At 36.5% G+C, this 19,430-nt stretch overlaps 1 protein-coding gene across 2 annotated transcripts in view; it reads left to right on the top strand.

Annotated features, from left to right (window-relative positions):
• Positions 1-19,430, top strand: part of AMMECR1 (AMMECR nuclear protein 1) — a 105,101-nt gene that overhangs the window by 76,910 nt on the left and 8,761 nt on the right. For both annotated transcript variants that reach the window (XM_050901513.1, XM_050901514.1), the window contains one exon: positions 12,383-12,497. In XM_050901513.1, the coding sequence (XP_050757470.1) occupies positions 12,383-12,497 (115 nt within the window). The remainder of the gene's footprint in view (positions 1-12,382; positions 12,498-19,430) is intronic.

Here is a 19,430-nt window from a genome sequence, read left to right as displayed (position 1 = left end):
CAGGAAACAAGCCAGGATATTATTCAGTGCCTTGTATTATGAGTGGTCATATTCCAGTCTGTAAGACAGTGTGGACCTTGAGTTATTCTCAACTTATGCACTTGTGCAAGAATTTCAGGACTGGATTCTGTCACCTTTCATTTCATTTATCAGACTACATTCGTCAATACCTTTATATTTCAGAATATTTTATTGTCTTAATCTTTTTGTATGAAACATTTAACGCAACACGTCAAGTAAATGAATATGATCTTTTTCCTTCTCAATTCAGTTACTGCATCTTCTACCATGCCTTTTGATTTCCTTATTCTTAAACTGATTATATATATTTAATTTGTCCATCATTGTGGTTTCAAAGTCCTGATCATAAAACATAGTTTCTGTATTTGTGACAAACAGTATCAAAACTGAGCTTAATTGTAAAATTCCATCGCCAGCACTTACTGTTTTGGGTTTTTTTTCAAGTGAATCATAGTGACAACTAATAAAAATTCAACTACATCGTATTTTTATATAAAAATATAGTTTATTGTATTTCTGGTGACAAAAGAAATATTGAGAAAATGAAGTACTCTTTTGTTCCAGACTTTCAACCGTATAATAAAAATAAACCCTTTTTACAAGCTGCAGGAAATGAACATGTAAATGTTCAAATTATATTCATGTATTTATATATGATTGCATTGCTGAGACGTTGAGGAACATATTTTTCCATATGTGCTTAAGATGAGGCTTTTTAAAGTTCATAGAGAATTAAAAATATTTCATGTTAACTTGTTCTTTTTTAAAATTATGACCTGAATGCATCTTTAGAGGGGAGTAATATTTTGTGAAATGATTAAATGAGGGTTGAGTTCAGCAGTAATGTGGCCTTAAAGGTTTTTGTCTTGACTTCAGTATCATCTTTGGGGTAAAATGGTGATCTTAGGTCAATATTGAGAGACTTGCTGGAGATGTAAAGAATTCTAGAGACTTCTTTCTATGCTCCTAGGGATTTGAGTGGTTAGCGTTGCTCAAGCTGTACAGTTCTAAATGTAATTGAGCAGTTCATTTTTGTTAATTACCTAAACTTTGCCATCTGCTGGAGAGCCTTTTAGTGACATTCTAATTTAGTCCACTTGGACTCAATTAGAGTTTTCTGACTAGTCTGTTATCATGTGTTCACCAAACACAAACCTACACACTAAACCCTGGTCAGTTTTGTTATTCAATTTTTAAATAAGCATCTGGAATGACTGTGACAAGCTTACTGTGTTATGTTGTGAGATTGTTTTAAGTGCTGTGGATTTGCTTTTTATGTATCAAACCAGGACATTTCCATGGCAATTGACACCTTTCAGCTTCCTGAATGTTTGCATGAGTATGACACACAAATTGTCACGCCTTTTTGAATTCCATTGTCCTCATTTATCCCAGCATGATGAGAGATGCAGGGAGGGGTGAGGGACAATACAGGAAAAGGCAGAAAAGAAGCTGCCACCTACGAAGAAACTACTGCATACAGCTGCTTTACCTTATGTTCCCCTAGAGTCAGCAAACATTGTTCAAGGTCCATGCTGAGCAATTCAGAGTACAGACGGCTATTTTGCATGGATACTCTGAACTGACCTGGTTCAGTTCTAGAAGTATGGAGTGTATGGAACACAGCAGTTACAGCTTTTTGCTGCGTCTGGGCAAATGCGCAGTAATTGCATGCTTTGTGTTGTAATTTGCTGTAGGCTGTACCTCTCACTTGCTGATCTGTAACGTGAAGACTTTGAATTTAGCATACCTTTGTGCAGGCATACCTCTAAACTATTACTGAAGCTCTGCTATGTCTTAGGTTAATTTAACTTTTTTTTTCTTTTTTCAGTGTACTAGGACATATTGTATAGTAATGCAAAATGATCCCCCTATGCCCTGCAGGATTAAAACAGTATGAGAAAAATGCAGCGTCTTTAACTTGTTTGCTCTTTCTTTATATTCAAGGAGAAAAGCAAGTCCTTTAGAATCACAAAAGCGATATAGTGTAAGATTTCTGGCTTCAGGAAACAGTAAGGAAGTTGAAGCCATAGAAACTTGACTCTTACTAATGTAGTCAGGACACTACAATACTACTTTGTGGATTTTTTTAGTTCTAACTCCATTGTATTTTCTGATGGGAGAAGATTGCAGGAGCTGCAACTTTTGCAATCATACTTTTCCACTTGAAGGCCATAACAGCACGTGCACAAAATTCTCCTAAACTTTTAAGGACCTCTCCATACAAGCCTTCGTTGTTTATTTGATACATTAGAGCAGTAAGAAAGAGAAACGAATTTCAGGCATCATGTCCACACAGTGTAACACTATTGTGGCATAATGATGAACTGGGTTTATTTGGAAGAATCCAGAGTGTGATGGAATATTTCTCTGAGTAATTGTCAGAGCAGTAGAAAAACTATCTTTATTCTTTTTTCTGCTAAAAAGCTCTGTTTAAATTTATGGAAGCCTTAGCTTTTACATCTTCCATGGTTATGAGCTTGCTTTTCTTACGAGAAATTTTGTGATGGTGAGTAAGTGAGGAGTTTGATCATTTTCATCTGGTATTTACATAAGACTGACAGACCCGGATGAAGAACCAGCAGTAGTTAAACCTAGTTAAACCAGACAGTGGTCATTATGCAGGTGCACGTTAGTTCCATGTCTTAACAGGTACTCACATTGACTGCAGGTTCACTGGGAAGCATCCCAGACCATGTTAGTCATTCCATACGTGTTGTGGAGCTGATCTGTGCATGTACCATGAGTCAGGATAGCCAGAGTAGGAAATCAAGGTTAAAATAAGAATTTGTCTGGAAATTTTAAGTACCCCTAGAAATATTCTGTAAATACCTCTTTTGTTGATGTAAACAACTGGTGAACTTGTTTGGGGAAAAAAACAAGATCCCAGAACCTTATCAGCAATACCAGTATGGTTTGCTTTTTAATTGTGTTTATGGGTGGCACAATGCACATGCGCACACACAAAAATACTGTTAAGAATATAATTGAAGCCATTAAATCATTTTCCACTTGTGACTGCAGTCAATATCAAACTCTATGTATTAAAGAAATTTAAGACTTCCACAATCCTTTGCCTACATGCTGTGATGCCTTAGCGACTACTGTATTGCATGCTATCTAATGGAACTGCTTCTGCACAAATGCAAAATCAATGAGTTCGTATAGCATGAGGAAGGGGTGATGAAAAATGCTTAACTTTATGTACAACTGAAATAAGCAACGATGGGGAAACAGTTGAATGCAGTATATCCTAATTGTCTCTGGTCAGGTTTCAGTAGTACTCCAAACAAAATACCTGAATTACTCCCCCCCGCCATGTATTTGACTAATATTTAAGTTAATATTTTTATAAATATATCTTTCAAGAATTTCTAGTTCAGTGATGAAGTGTTTGACAAAAATCTCTAATTTACAGCCATAAATACATACCATTTTTAATACAGCTTTTGTTAACTTTACCTGTGTTGCAATTTCTTTTTTCCCAGCATTCTTCTTGAAAGTAGTCCCATTCAGTGGGGATTGTTAAGGTTTTGCTGGGTTCTGTCATCACCAGCAACAGCCACCTCTGTTTTTTTCCAGACCATGAACCATTTTGACGTGGCTTGCACAGCAGTAGTATTAACGCACACCACAGCTGGGCATCTCTGTCATAAAATACAGAAATGATGGCATCCCGCGTGGGAAGATGTGAATTACCCCTGCCGCCTCCTGCAGGAAGCTGCAGCATTGATTCAGAACCTTGCCATTTTAGGTTTGGGGTTTTTTTCCTAGCATGTCTTAGATTTAGATGAATAATTTTACCAACCAAGAAGTTTAGGTGTCTTGACTTCAGCAAACTCCCTAAAGATGAAGGTTTTTAGATCTTTTGACATCTGAATTTACAAAAAAAAGCTTTGAAGTGTAGTTGTTCTTGTCCCTGTTGTCACTGACTGGGAGAGGAGCTCAGGAAACTATTGAAGTGAGCGAATAATGGTTTCTCTCTCTTTGGTAGATGGTTCTTCTTTTGCCCAGAGGTTCTTTTCTTCCTTGTCACTCAGCAATTTGAAACCGGTAATAAAAACTCAGTATATTGATTTGTCCTTCAGGATATTGTGAACAAACCGAAGTGTTCTCTTAGGAAAATGTTTGAAATAGAACACTGTAAACTTTTTGGTATCTCTTTCTGTTTCTGGGTCTACTCCTAATAGATATTATGTATTTTTTTTAATCAGTGTGTTATATTAATGTCTTCTATAGCATTGTTATGCCATCTGCAAGAAGTCTGACAATATCCAATCCTGCATAGTTGTTAAAAAAAAAAAAAAGCTGAATGACTCTTGGTAAATTCAAACCAACCAGATGTGTTTGCTGGCTTAGTGTATTGTGTCCTGTAACTGCAGCCTTGCTGATATTAACCAGTTAACAATTTCTACGCTTACTGGAGAGTTAAGGCATTTTGGAGGACATATAGACAGCTTATTTTAGGCATCTCTGGCTGCCTAAAATAGAGACTGAATTGTCCTATGTAGTCAATGAATGGAGGTTGCCTTTTCTGATGAGTCTTTCTAAACACTTAATTTATGTGTGTGCTCTGAGTTGTCTTTTAGAGGAATGGTATTCTTTTCAAAGCTAAAATAACTGTCTAAAATAGAGTATCAGAATATTCCTTCTTCCTGTTAAACTACATGTCTGAATCCAGACAGAGACTGGGGGAGAGACTTTCTGGCATACTTCAGTTTTGTGGAGTTGAAAAAAAAAAAAAAAAAATGATTGAAGAGCCAAAATGCCAGATCGATATTTTATTTCTCCCACCTGAAACATGGTTGCCATTACCTGCTGCACTGTGCTAATAAAATAGGCTAAGAACTTCAGAGTATTTTTTCTGTGCCAAATGTCAACAAGTGTGTATTTCTTTTTTTACCCTGTGACTGCCACTTAGCAACATAATGTGCAGGAAGTATAAATGTTGTTCTTTCCCTTTCTGTCTCCCAAATGTAAGGGAGGGTTCAGGAAAAACACGTCATTCACAGTTGTTTTCTTTCCTGGAAATTTTTTCAGTCTGACCAAAAAAAAAAAAAAAAAAAGACAATATAAATAAATTCTTTTTCCTTGCATTCAGGTGATTTGATGATGCATGTAACTCCTTGAAATCTCCATTTAAGTTGGCAAAACTCTGCTGGTCATAAATTAAAGTTGTTAGAAGGCTGTCATGTGGGTTGTGTTAGGCTGTCTGATCTCTTATGCTGAAAGCTAGGAGAATTTTATTCATAATAATTTCACTTTCTGAAGAAGAGACATTCTGCCCTGTTTTTCTGGCTTAAAAATTAATTGCATATCGTGACTTGGAAGCTGCTAGGTTTTTTTTGGTCTCTGCCAAACTGAGTTATGATAGCTGATTTTCATTAGGAAAATACTGGTGATCTGCTTAAGTGTTCCTTAATTGCTTCCTATTGAAGTTACTGAATGAAAAAGTAAAAATCTTAACTAACTTCACTGATCAGTAACCCAGCAATGGAAAAAACAATAAATACTGACATATTTTTTTCTGAAACCCTGGCACCAAGTGTCTCTTGTTGCTGTCATCTCTTTGCTGTTATCTAAAATCCAGTGAGTTTGCCACTCATTAATTTCAGGATGTTTTGAATTAACTGAAGAACAATATCTAGGCCCTTTGGGCTCAGTTTATTGACATGGGGCCATTTCTTTAACTGCATTTTCTAAGGTAATTCTGCTAAGCATACTTCACTCGGTGAAAGAATCAAGAATCTCAGGGTTATACTTATTGAGCTAAATGAAAAGGGGTTTTCAGAGCAGATAGAATTTAAGTCCTTTGCCTACGATCTAAAAGTAGTGCCAATGTACTGTTTATCAGAATAGGGTCATAGTTTGTAAAATGACATCTTTAGCCTATTTTTCATAACTCTACTGATGATATTGAAGAATTGTTTAGATGCCAAAAAATTATGGTTTGGTTTAGCTGTGTTCAATATTGGAAACTGGTTAAGAGAAAATTGACTATAGGAGAGTGAATTGAAAAAGTAATGGGAAATTAATTTTTTAAAATTGGATTAATTTGATTAAATTTATCAGTTCTATTTTGATTAATCCTCTGGGAGCTATGTTTTTACACGGTAGGCTGAGCAGATTGTGAAAGAGAGGCTGTCACACAAAGTAGATTTTTAGGAGTCGGGAATCTTGGATTCTATTCTTGATTCTGTCACTGACTCACTGTGCAAGCCTCCTAAATTGCATGAGTCACTTAATGTCTCTGCCTCATTTACACTTCCTATAAAAGTGAGTATTACTTGTATCATGCCTAGTGTTTGACAGTTTCCTTTGCATCTCCTTCCCCTATGTCATGTTTAAGCCCCCAAAGTAATTTCCAGTAACGTACAAAATTGTATCCAGTTTTGCCTAAGCTCTCTATCCAGTTTGGGTCTGTAGATGTAACTGTCCCCCAAAAAAGAGGTTTAGTGAGAAATTTCATTGTTAATAATTGTCATTAAATAACAAACAATAAAATATTAAGCATTTAATTCATTTAATGCCTCCATTCATCTACACCTAAATCCTTCTTTACTATTTTTGATGCTTATATGCTGTCAAACTTTTTTAAAGGATCCTTTAAATTCAATCATAAAGATTTTCAGGCACTTCTAAACTGAGTAATGTAGCTCCGATGCTATTTCTTATTTCCCCAATTTGTGTCCTACTGTTAGTTACCCATCTGCTGCATCACATTTAAGAGCCATAGGTTCTTAAAGACTGAAGCTGACTTTTTAAAGCATTTTTATAGCCTGCAGAAATTACAGATGGATAACACAATGATGTATTGCATTTTGGTTCACCTGCTCATACTGTCATTTCAGATGATTCCGAGACCTTCTCTGGTGGTATTTTACAAAAACAAGACGTAGTCTTAAGGAATATAATCCTTAATTTTATTTTTTGCTAAACTTCATGCTGTTTGTCATGGTAACTCAAAATACTTCGAACAATTTCCTTTTCTTTAAATATTTTCAGTGTCTTCAAAGTGTTTGCAAGCTTTTCTATATCCCAAATACAAGGAGGAGTGGTACATGGAAAATGAAATTACTGAAACACATTTCTGGAGAGCTTATGGCCAAGTAAACTTCATTTGAGGAGAGGCTGAGATTTGTATAGCGTGGCTCAGCTGAAGAAAAACTGATAGTTGAGTAACAGTTTTTGTTTTGTTTTTTTTCTTGACTTGCAATTACTTGATCTTAGTAGGACACCCAAGACTGCGTAAATATTTAACTAGAAAGGCTGTGCGTGTGTGTGCATGCATTTTGTGTCTAAAAATAGTTTTCTTTGAACAGGATTCAGTTTTGACTTTGCCTGCTTCACTTCTAACATGGAGCAGAACTCCATGTGGAAAAACTAATGTCCCTTTATTGGCCAGCTAGCATTCCCCTTGCTTGGCACTGCTTCTTTTCAACTCTTCACTACCATGTACTTCCATTTAGTCAGCAGCAATATACGTAAATTACTTCTGGGCATTAAGGAATAAAGAACGGATGGTTTAGGAAATGCTTTTAAAATTAGTATTTTTTTCTTTAAAAGTAGTTTTGAACTCTGCCTAATTTTTCCAACTTATTTTACTAATTATTTCCACTTACCCTTCCTTAATTCTAAGTTTAACAGAAAAATTGTGGAGTTAGTATTTTTAGACCTGATAGCTAATATGCCAGATTTTGTTCCATAAGAATCCTTTTGTCTTTTTAACAGAAGAATTAACAGAAAAATATGGCATTGAATGAGATTGTAAAATCACATTCTAATACTACAAAAATAATGCTTCCATCAAATAAACAGAACAAAGTCTCCTCTACTACTCAAGAATGCTGACACACAGTTATACAACTATACAATATAGTGACTTTTCATTCTGAAGAGCTCAGACCAGTAAGAAGCTTTTGAGGAAAACAAGCATACGTTATTTTGTCTGTATTTTATGCTTGCTTTGAGTTGGTCACCAAGAGGCATACTAACATGACAAGTGAGGCAAAAGTCTGAATTTACATACATGCATCTTTGTAGCATGTATGAGGTGTATGATAAGTGCCAAACTGCTGCCTCTAGAAACTGATATTCTTTCTTCCCAGAACAGGAACAACAAAATTAAAAGCTCATGCAAGCTTTTTTATCCCTGGTAAGTGTTGAGATGTGCTGATGTTTCTGAGGGTGATGCCAGTCTGTTAACCATCGAGAGCTTAGGTTTTGTACAACGCAGACAGCTGCCCGTGAGGAACTCTACTGGATACCATCCACTTGTTTTACTGACATCGTCAGAACAGTCAGTAGACGGTGATTTATTCACGACCCACAGAGATAAAGTTTAGGCTTAAGGATAATGATTGAATTCTGAAGGGAAGCATCTCTAATGCCGTATGTCTCCTGCTAACCAAGCATTAAAAAATGCAAAAATGAAAACAGTTAATCTGTGAAGAGATGATACAAAGCTGGTGTGCTCTTAGGCTTTCAAAAGGTATCTGGAACTTTAGCGTTTCAGCCATGGTAGTAATAAAAGAATGATTGAGAAGATAACTGATGCTCTAACTGTAGAATACAGCACTTAAACTGGGAAACATTTACCTTTTTAAAGTAGTATATGATGCATCTAGATCAAACTCATTAGGGCAGAGTTATTAAGTTTTAAGCTAGTTCTTCTAAAACTGGCACCTGATATAATTGCTGGACTATTTTAGTTTCATAAATTTTGCATTAGCAGACAGAATATTGCCTGTGTAGCTAACCAGTACAAATAAATGCTTTCTTGTTGGCATCTCCATTCAGTATGTTTTGTTCCAATTGCTGATTGTTTGTCAACACAAATTTCTCCAGGTAGATTTTGGTTTTACTTATGTAACAACAGAGGCACAGCTGTTTTGAAAGATGAAAACAAGTTGTCATATGGGTTCTGGAGATGGGGAAAGGAGGAATAGAATAGCAGCAATATTCTGTGTTGACCCGTCACAACGGTGTCAGAGACTGTTATTCAAATCTCTGATCTTGTTCTGCCAGATATCTCACTTATCTTCAGCAGCATAAGTGCTAATACAGGATACGTGCACAGATGTGTACAGTCACGGAGGTGTTGAGCAATTTTTCAGCAGGCTGTACAGATAAAATAGCACCTAGCAGTTCTGAAGGAACTAGGTATAGTTGAAATGGCACTATCATTTGATAAACAATATTTTAGTTATCATGAGGTAGTTACATGGAAGCACGGTATTTGTGCCGGTGTCATATTATTGAATGATGGAATTAGCCAGCTAAGTTTGCTAATAAGTATGCAATGTTTACTGCGTTGCTCTGCTTTCACTAAAACTGAACTACTTTGTTTGCTGTACATGCTTGAGGCTTTTGTGCCTTTGTGTGCCTTTCTGCTTCCACTGTGTTCATGTGAAGGTTTCGTATCTCAGCTTTTTATCAATATTCAAATTTGTCATGATTCACCCATCTTCTTTCAAATTATCATCTCGGCATTTGAGCAGGCTAGCTGAGACGTGGCTTACGTGTGCATTGTATGATGTTTGTTTCTGTACAACTTAAAGTATGTTAAATTAAGGGTGGTTTCTCATCTAGTAATGCCAGTGCAGCAGATCTTCAGTGAGTGGGAATTTGCCTGAGACTTTTTCTGCTAACATTATTGGGATCAGGCTTACACCCATAGTAGACAACCTTTGCCTCAAAAAGTTGAAATTCACAAGTGCGTTTTGGCAGCTTTAAGAAGGGGAATTGAAAGTTAGGTAAACTCCTAGTTTCAAGTTGTGCAAAAAAAAAAGTTTTGTGAAGGCTGTAAATTCTTACAATATGGGAAATGTTTTGCGTGATAAGATTGCTTCATAAATTGTGAAAAACAGGTTTAAACAAGTATTGGCAGATAACTGAATTTGTTGTTTGTTAATGAAATAATTCTTGTATCTCTGGGTGCTTTTCAGTAGTGTATTCAAATAGATTGGTTATATGATAGAGGTACAGCATATCTCAGGGAAATGAGAAATTTGCATATAAACAAACTTGTAGTAGCAATGGATTTTAAGAGGATTGGAGTTTCTGGACATAATTTTTGAGTTTTTAGTAAAAGGTGGGGTAAAATATTAGAAGTGTGTATTCATGCGCTTATTAAATAAACCTGTGAAGAGCTTTTAAGTGCAGAGATGCCATCTCTGGCTCAAAATACCTAAGCTATAAGCAGCTGGATTCCTGGAGAATATTCCAGGAAAGTACCCCTGGATATTTACCGTGTTCTTATATTCATTCATTTTGCTAACTGCTGTTGGTTATTAGTACTAGGCTGGATGGACTTCTGCTTTGAGCTGTCCCTGTGTTCAGAGTATCCTCCCTTTACATACATATATATCTATATCTATCTATATCTATATAAAATTTTTTTTTTCCCCTATGTGGAGGGATATGAAGGCTGAATTAGCTGTTCGTATTTTCATATGTTGATCTTATGCTGTGGCTATGTGAGTTGATCTCTGATGTTGCTCTGAAACACCAGGCAACGGAGGACGGTAACTCTGCCTGGTTCCCAGCAGTTACAAAGCTAGCTTTGCAAATCCCGTCAACAAAATCCTGGAGAATACCATCTTTTGATACATCTTCAGTGAAAGCATTAGTTAAATATCACAGGCATTATGCTTTAAATCTTGTTAGTGTTCCTGGTTCTTCACAGGTCTATGTAGGCCTGTCCATCCTACATAAATGTCATAAGATTTATCTTGGCTAGTTACTTATGGTCCCAACATCATTTCTCCCATCTATGGCAACTTTACCTGGGGTTGCCTAGAATTACTCCTAAATAATGAGTAGCGTAGGCCTGCTAACTGTTATTTAATTATATAATGAATTTGTCTTCATAACGAAAATCTAAATTTCTGACCTATTTTGTAATGTAAAAATACCAAAGCTTGGAGAAGGGCTTCTAGTCTAAATTCCAATATTATGTTCTTTTTTGTAATTGTAGCATATCTGGGGAAAAAAGCCTGCCTTCCCCCTGCCACAGAAAAATAAAGGTTCTATTTTAACTCTTCGGTGTATGGTATTAATTCATGATGGGAAGCTATTTCTGGTTATACATAGGATGATTTCCTTTAGCTAAACTTTACGTTTTTTTGCTTCTGCGTCCTTATTTGGTCTGCTTTAATAAAGTTATACTACTCTTTATATAAAATGGTGGTATCTGATGCAGAGACTTCAGCCATATTGTAAACACCATGGCCATGGCTGTAATTATATCAGCTAATGGCAACCACTGGCTGTATGCCAAGTAAAATGAATAAGAATGATCTAATTGTTAAACAAAACAATGAGACACATGAAGAACTTGGTAGTACTTTAGGAAGTCTCTTAATCTTAAGTTCTCTTTACTCATCAAAAAGCTCAGTTAGCAGATCACTGTTTTTGTTGGAGATGAGCATGTTTGTATTCATACGTGTTATATTTCAAACCTTAAGAGAATAAAAAATTATGAGATACCATACTCACTTTAACCTCCCCTTTTCCAATTTACCTGGTTCTTAACCAAACTTATGCAAGTAGGTTTTTACAAATGTTCTTACTCATGGTACTACTTGCTGTCTGTTAACCGCTTTGTTTTTCAAAGCGTGCTGGACTGTGCACAGATAGCTCCTCTCTGTATTGAATTTTACCCCATTAGGTGTACGTTTGTCTATAGAATGGTACGTTAGCCTGAGAATTAGCTTAGTTGTTTGCAAGCTTCCCTGTTACTAATCATTACGTCTGCTTTGCAGAACATTTTCAAGTCCTGTAGGTTTAGTTCTGTAGAGCCCTTAGATGTTTTTACCTTTTTATATTCACCTTTGCCAGTAAGCATGAATATTATTCTTTTTTGAATATTCTGCTTGTTTGGATTTTTTTTCACTGATTAATTAAGTTCTACAGTTTGATAACTGCATTACGTGTTTGATTATTGCAGTCTATAGAGTTTCCCCCTCTACTTTATGTTGTATAGTTGAATCCTTTTTGAAAGGGGTTTACTAAATTGCAAATAGAAGAGCTATTGCTTTTGTAACTTTTTCCAAACACTTTCTGCTGCTTCATTAATAAGATTGTCACAGTAGCAAAATCAGCTGGGGAAGGAATGACCCTCAGAACACCACCTGACTGGTCAGCCAAGAACTGAAATGTCTAAGGAAAAAGTTGGGAATGTTGGTCAGTGTGTTACACTGGCAACTGGATTATCAAACTGGTCATCATTTCATCAGGATTTTTTTTGTCCTTTATACTTTCCAGTTGATTCATTAGATCCTTGAACTTAAAAAACAAAAAAAATCCCCAACAAAACCAAACAAAAAAATCCTTTGAAATTCTGTTTTGTCTTCAACAGTGCCCTTAAAGATAGTCGTTTCCCCCCAATGACGAGGGATGAGCTGCCACGGCTTTTCTGCTCAGTGTCTCTACTCACTAACTTTGAAGATGTATGTGACTACATGGACTGGGAGGTAAGGATGTCAGATACCTTTTACAAAAATTCCTTTGATACTATGAACATCTATGGCAGAAGTCACACCACTTAAATTATCTGCATATATTTAGTGTAGTTGTCACTGGTTTGCACTCTATACACGTTGTTTTGTGCATAGATTCAAAAGATCCTTTTTGATAGAACTGTCATCACCTTAAAAGTTTGAGCCATGAAAAAGGAATAAAGTTGTATTCTTGCCCACTTAGGCACTCAAAGAAAGAGTGGTCTGCACAGCTGTATTTATGTCTAAGACTCCATCAAGCAAGGTATTGTCTGAGTGATGGTGTCCTGAGACCTCTTTTGCAGCATAGCTAACTACAGAAACATGGTAGATCAGTCCATTGATTCTGGAAAGAGGATGTTCCAGTATGAAAGTTAATAGTCTGATGTATGCTTCTGGAAACAAGCACTGCAAAAAATCGCAATCCCAAAACAAGCTGCCTTAGTTTGTAGGAGTGAGCCATTTATCTTTCCCAAAACTTTCTTTGCTTTCAGAGCAAGTGGCCTGCACAGACCCTACAAAGCCCTTGTACAATAAGGCCAAGTAAATCATTGCTCTTGTTTTTCTTTGCTACTTATGCATGGAGCTGAATCTATTTTAATCGTTAGGTTCCAGGAAACCTGCATGCATTTTCTTGGAACAGAAGCATGAAAGAGATTAAGAAGCAAATGCTGCTTTTAGAATTATTTCTGGGAATGTATACTGAAGGAAGTGTTATTCTGTATTCTTCTGCTTTTTCTCAAATTATTTGGTATTAGATACTTGGAAAAAACAAGTTACTGGACTTAAGATGAGCTTCTCAGTCAGTATGACTGTTGTGTTGCTCTCTGAGTCTGTATTTGAGTGGACATAAAAAAAATTTTGAAATTGTCATATATGAGAGCAGACAATGTTGTAATGCCAGAGACACCACACAAGTTACAGTATTTCCTTTTAATAATGACTCAGCGCTACTAAATATTAGGATTTCTTAAGAGAAAAAGAGGCTTTCTATTGTATTCACACATAACAAATGTATGTTGAATAGAAATTTCATTTGTTGTTGAAATGGTAAGAGGCCCTAGTGTATCAGAATGATGGTATCCAGCAGCAACCTCAGCATTATCAATTTTACAGTAGCTGAAAGTCTAATAAAAATGCATTTCCTGTTCAACTCATAATGACAGGGGCTTCTTACCTTCTGATATGTAATTCTGAATGAGATTAATGTAAGTTTCCTTTGGGGTTTATCAGCATTGTCACCATAATCAGAATTATTCATTTTTTATGTAATGTCAGACCAAAATTAAGTCTTAGCTGAAACTGTGTGTGCATTCTCAACAAGAAGCTTTTTTCAGAGAAGTAGTTTGTCTTGTCACTGAGCCGTTAGAGTACTTTAAACAATGTTTTCAAGTAGTCAAAACTGGAGTGACTTTTAATACTAAACCAAGCTAGAAGTCAAAACTGGTAGAATTTTTCTGCTTTACTAGGTTGACTTCTGGTAGTAACCATTGTGATGTTTTCAATTTAATTTCATTTATTATAATTTATTAAAAATCAGGCTATGAATACACTCAGAAAATGTCTCTTTAGAAGTGTGAAGTGCATAATGAAATAGCATTTAGCTCTTTCCATGTGGTAGTCTATAAATATTGTTAGAAGCTGGATTATTTTCTCAATAATAAACTTCTAAGATGACCAAAATATTCATCCTTAAAGAGAAGCTGAAACCAAAGCCTGAGTTGAAAAATCCACTCTCCCTTGGAAAGACTGGTTTTAACTTTGTTCCTTGGGAGACTTCTGATTCATAACTTTAATACTTGTATGAAACAAAGGAGGCTTTTATTTTCTATGCCCTTTCTATATCTTGTTGCAGAATCCTTGAGACTTTAACAACATTGTAAACAAGCTTAATGCCGAACTTTAGTCTTGCTGAGTTCTGACTGATTTTATGGATTCTCACGACTTTTCTTATTGGAAAGCCCTGACGTAGGAGGGAAGAATGGAGGGGTCAAAAATATAACAGGTCTTGTGTTATCCATTTGCTTAGTTGCTCTCTCCTATTTCATTTAAGGTTTTTTAATGATAGGTTTTTGAAACCTGTAGCAAATTCCTAGGAGTTCTGAGAAATGGTCACAAAGTAGGTTCCATGATATGGTTGGGGTTTTTTCTTTTTTCTTCCAAGTTAAACTTGCTTCTCAAGTGATTGTATCATAGTTGTGGATGATCCATAAGCTTTCCATGCAAAAGGGGCGGGGGGGTGTATAAATATCAGAAAGATAAAATTTGTAATTGTTAGTCCTTAAAAGAATGATTCACTGCTGTTTGTGCCCCTGTCAGTGAGATAGCTTATGTCATCCATATTTCTTTTAAGGGAGCTGCAGTTGTGCAATATTAATGGCAAAAAGACATTTCAGGATGTCTAGAGTATGACGTGAAGAGAGATTCTGCATCTTTCATCTCGTATAATGCTAATTTCCAGATCATCCTGAAAAACGTCAGCCTGGTTAGGAGACCTTACTTCTGTAGGTATGCTACTGATGATCTTGTGGGAGCCAATTCAGCAGTTTGCTGACAGAGGTCACAATATTTCAAAATTGCCAATTCAGACAACTCACAGTGCTCCGGTGGCTTAGAGACAAAATCATTTGAAGACATGGCTCAGGAGTGTCTCCTATATCCTGAAGCAGAGTGATAGATCTTCTTTTCTCTGATAAGTGAATTATCTTCCCAAACTGAATAAATTGATATTTCAGTTGTAAAAAGCAATGTGAGATCCTCTTGCAGCAGAAACTTCAACAAAGTAAACAGGAGATAGGCATGAATTGACTGCTATTAGCTCCCATATGATTTTTTCAAATTGCTGCCATTTTCACCTTTTATAAAAGTAACTAGGAGAAAGTGCAGACCTTTGAAGGACCACTTCAATGCCATGATTCATGAGGATGCTTCCTAAAATTAATTTAGCATTCTTACTTGCATGTGACTTTATATGAGTTGCAGTGCACTTTAGTAGTTGAACAGATGTAGGGCTTTGAAATGAACACTGGGAGCGTATGAACTCTTTCTTCATTCCTGCTAGATGGAACCCATGAGTTATTGCTGTGGTCCAGTTGCTGCTGGGGTGGAGTTTCACAGCCTTTCTGTCTCAAAGAAATGGGCAACATGAGAAACCCTTAAGATATGTGGGGTTTTTTTGATAGTACTGCTCTTTCGTTAAAAATCGGATATCAAAGGACTACTCGGGAGACAAGTCATAAAGGCCAATTATTTTTAAACACTGATATTGACAGCAGTCGTTCCTTCCCCACATAAACTCAGCTTTATCCATATTTCCATTCTCCTTGAGCTTATCTTTTTGATCTGTCATTCTACCAAGTCTTTTCTTTCCTGCACAAATTTGAATTCCTGCCTCAGGATGCCTCCAATTTTGCTGTTGATTCTTAATGCAGATAACTTATATCTCATGTTGCGCTGGGAACTGTGTATGTAGTTAGCAGCACCCCAAAAGAAGGAAAGTAGAAGAGTGTGAATAGATTGCTGTGAAGTATCATGGCTTTGCGTCCTTTAGAAAGAACTTCTGTTTGGTTTGTGACGCTTTTAAGTCTGCAATTTGAGCAAATAAGCCTACACTCAGAAGGTCCTGTGAGTGGATTCAGATCCCAGAAGTGGCATATATAAGGTGTGAGCATGTTGTAGGTTTTCCAATTCCAGCTTTGGTGCTACAGGCTTTGCCCCCTTGAGAGGGTATGGCTGCAAGGAACATTACAATGGCGAATGATTTAATGTATCCCCTGCATGCTTTTTTTCCCTAGAAATACAGAAGAGAAAAGCAAAGTGCCTCTACTCATTCCCTCTCTATGTCATGTTACAGCAAATGAACACCTTTTAAATTTATTTTCTCATTAATTTAATTAAGAATCTGTGGGGGGTTTTGCTAGAAGGTAAAGCCTGTCTTGCTAATTCAGACCCTCTCCCCATTTTTTTATTAAAACGTCATAAAACATTATGATTGTATGTAATTATAATAAGAAACTTTTTGGAAAACATTATTGTAATTCCAACAGGGTAATAAATAACTAGAATTGACCAGCGTCTCTTCCTTAAAATACCTTGAAAGAGATCTTTGCCCTGAAGTTGCTGTTCTTCAGTAAAGTAAAATCTGCAGAATTGTACATGCTTGCTGTGTTGATACAAAAGGCCTTTAGCCTGTGTACACTGGTTTAAATATTAGCTTAAATAGTTGTAGCCAATAATGTTGACTGAAAGGTGGCTTTTCATTGTTGACAAAGTTAGTACATTTAAGAGTTGTGGAAATTCTTTCCTTCCTGCAAGTGCAGCGGCACCAGCAACTTTGCAGCTTATCTTCCTTAGAACAGAGAAGAAGGAGTCTTGATCTCAATATTTTATTCTCTTTGGATGATATTCAGTGATTCCATGTAGGTAAATAAATGATTCATTAAAAAAAGAATGCTTGTCATGAAGCAGAGAGCGTATCTCCTGAGTAGTCTTTTGCCTCTGTTGTTAAATCGGAATGTAATATTTAAGCCCTACTAAAGATGATCAGAAAGAAGCCAGCATATTTGCTACAAACGTGGGGCTAAAAAGCTGTAGCATTCAGCTAATAAAAAGTGGGGTCAGCTTCTAATAAGTAGCAATAGTTGCTTAACCTGAAGCGTTCCATTTCCAGACAAGTTTGTATACAGCTATTTCCATAGTACTAGTTAGGTAAATAAAGGGGAAAGTTACTATGTTATGTGGTATCATAAGGAATACTGTGCAAGTTAAAGGCCAGCTTTTTTGTTTGACAATGTTTACAGCTTGCTGCTGTTCAAAGATTGAGCTGACAAACCGTAAGTCAGTAGAAGGATTAGTCATAACCCCGAACGGCCTGATCTGGTTCATCATGTGGCTACGTGAATGCTGGTACGGATAGAGCTGAGAGGCAGGCAGGCAGAGTTGCTCGCAGTTGAACTGGCGTGCTGGCAGTAAGGAGCGTACATCGAGCCGTGTTTCTAGTCCTGAGTGGAGGAGAACAGCAAACAGTGAGTGAACTTACAGGCAGACACTTGTTTCTAACACCAAGGAGGCGTTGCACTACTCCAGCTCTGGGGTGTTACATGTGGGTTCTTTGTAACAGGTTCTTTGTTACCTGCTTTAATGTCTTTCTGAAAAAATGTTTACAATTAATTAATCTTAAACTAATTAGTGCTAATTGCATGCAAATTTCAGTGTAGTAGATACAAACTGAACAGAATGATTATTTGATGATAATTTACTCCACGGTGGACTAGAAGCTTAAATTTCAACAAGGCTTGATGTTTTAGATCGTTATACAAATTCCATGTTGGTAGTCTAACAAAAATAATGCTATTTCTTCCTCTCAGTATGGTTGGAGCGTCAGTACAAGAAGAATGGATTTGTAAACTGGTTTGGAACTTTGAGTCAGAACAGTCGAACATGAGAGTTGCTTGAACTTCGGGTTTGGGGTGGGTTTTGGAACAATTTTTTCTTAGCCCATCTGAGATAGATACAGAGAGAGAGGGATTACAGGCAATAATCTAGCAAGTGCCAGAAGCGCTTGGCAAAACAATAAATGGGGTGTGTGTGTGTTTTCCCCCATCCTGGGGTGTATGTAAACAAAAGATTCATTAAAAAAAGAATGCTTATAAATGAGTATGAATGTGTATAAATACACAACAAAGTCTGAAGTTCTGTTGAGGTCACTTCAGAAGTAAAATAAAAAATGTAGTTTAATGCAATCCTTAGCTTTACTGAAAGGTCTGTATTTTTTAATTAATATTGTCACTGGACCTAGTTTTAGGTAGCCTCTGGCCACTTACACAGTGGGCCAAAAAGTTTATATCCACAAGTATTGGATACATAGTATACAGTATTTCATGTTCTAAACCCCTATAAGAACTATTTCCATTGGAGGAGATTAGATTGTTGCCTTTCCTCTCCCAATAGTAACAGCCTAAATAGACTCCTATTCATTTGGGAGGCTGATAGGGCAATTGTGTCGTCTTTTTGCAGCTCAGAAGGATACCTGTATGTAGCCATTTCCCTAATAAATGGTAGTAGACAAGACAGAACTTAAACTCCATCTGCAGAAGAAGATTGATTGTTTTTCTGAACTGCACAGACAGATGTTGTTATTCTACAAAAACGTGCCTGTAGTCTATCAGTATTTTTAGTTTGAGAAGCATGCCATAGGCTTTGTGTAAAGTTCTGTGCTGAGCCTGGTAGGCAAGCCAGTTACAGTCCAGTTAATGCCTTCCAAACATGTACGTACCCCTTACCTCCCATCTTAGAGAGGAATATTTTGGGAAATTTCGCAGAAGTTTTCATCAATGCAGGAACATTGGTCTCCTGAGGAAGTCAAAATAAATGCCTAACTGTGCCCATGCCCATCTTAGTGTGGATCATTCTTATTTTGCTTGTGTGTGGCTTCCATTTATTTAACTCAGGCCTGTTTTTGATTAACTGGAGCTAAACAATGAAAAGCCATTTGTACTGGACTAAGAGTACTGCTTAGCTACGCAGCTGGAATTCATGCTTCACAGAATGCTATGAAATTTTCCCAACCAGAGGAATTGTGGGTGCAGTTGTGTTCACTTATTCATTTTGCTCTACATCTTTTTCTTCTACAGACATGTGCCTAAAAGCCCATTAAAATGGTTAATGGGAAACATCCAGTGCAATGCAATTACCTACTGCTTGAATGTTGCATCATATTTAATACATCACTAGTGCTTCTGGTTAGTTTCTCATTAATACTACATGATCACTATTATGCAAAACAGTTGTGTAGAATTTAGAATCTAATATTCTGCAGGATTTGAAGGTGTGCAAAAAATGAAAATACTTGATCTTAGTGCTTAGACAATTGAATATCGACAGTTACAAAATCACCAGCTGCAAAAACTT

The sequence above is a fragment of the Gymnogyps californianus genome, chromosome 9 (assembly GCF_018139145.2).
Source record: "Gymnogyps californianus isolate 813 chromosome 9, ASM1813914v2, whole genome shotgun sequence".
Lineage (NCBI taxonomy): Eukaryota > Metazoa > Chordata > Aves > Accipitriformes > Cathartidae > Gymnogyps > Gymnogyps californianus.
Note: the sequence above shows the minus strand (reverse complement) of the source record. Positions and strands in the feature narration are given on the sequence as shown.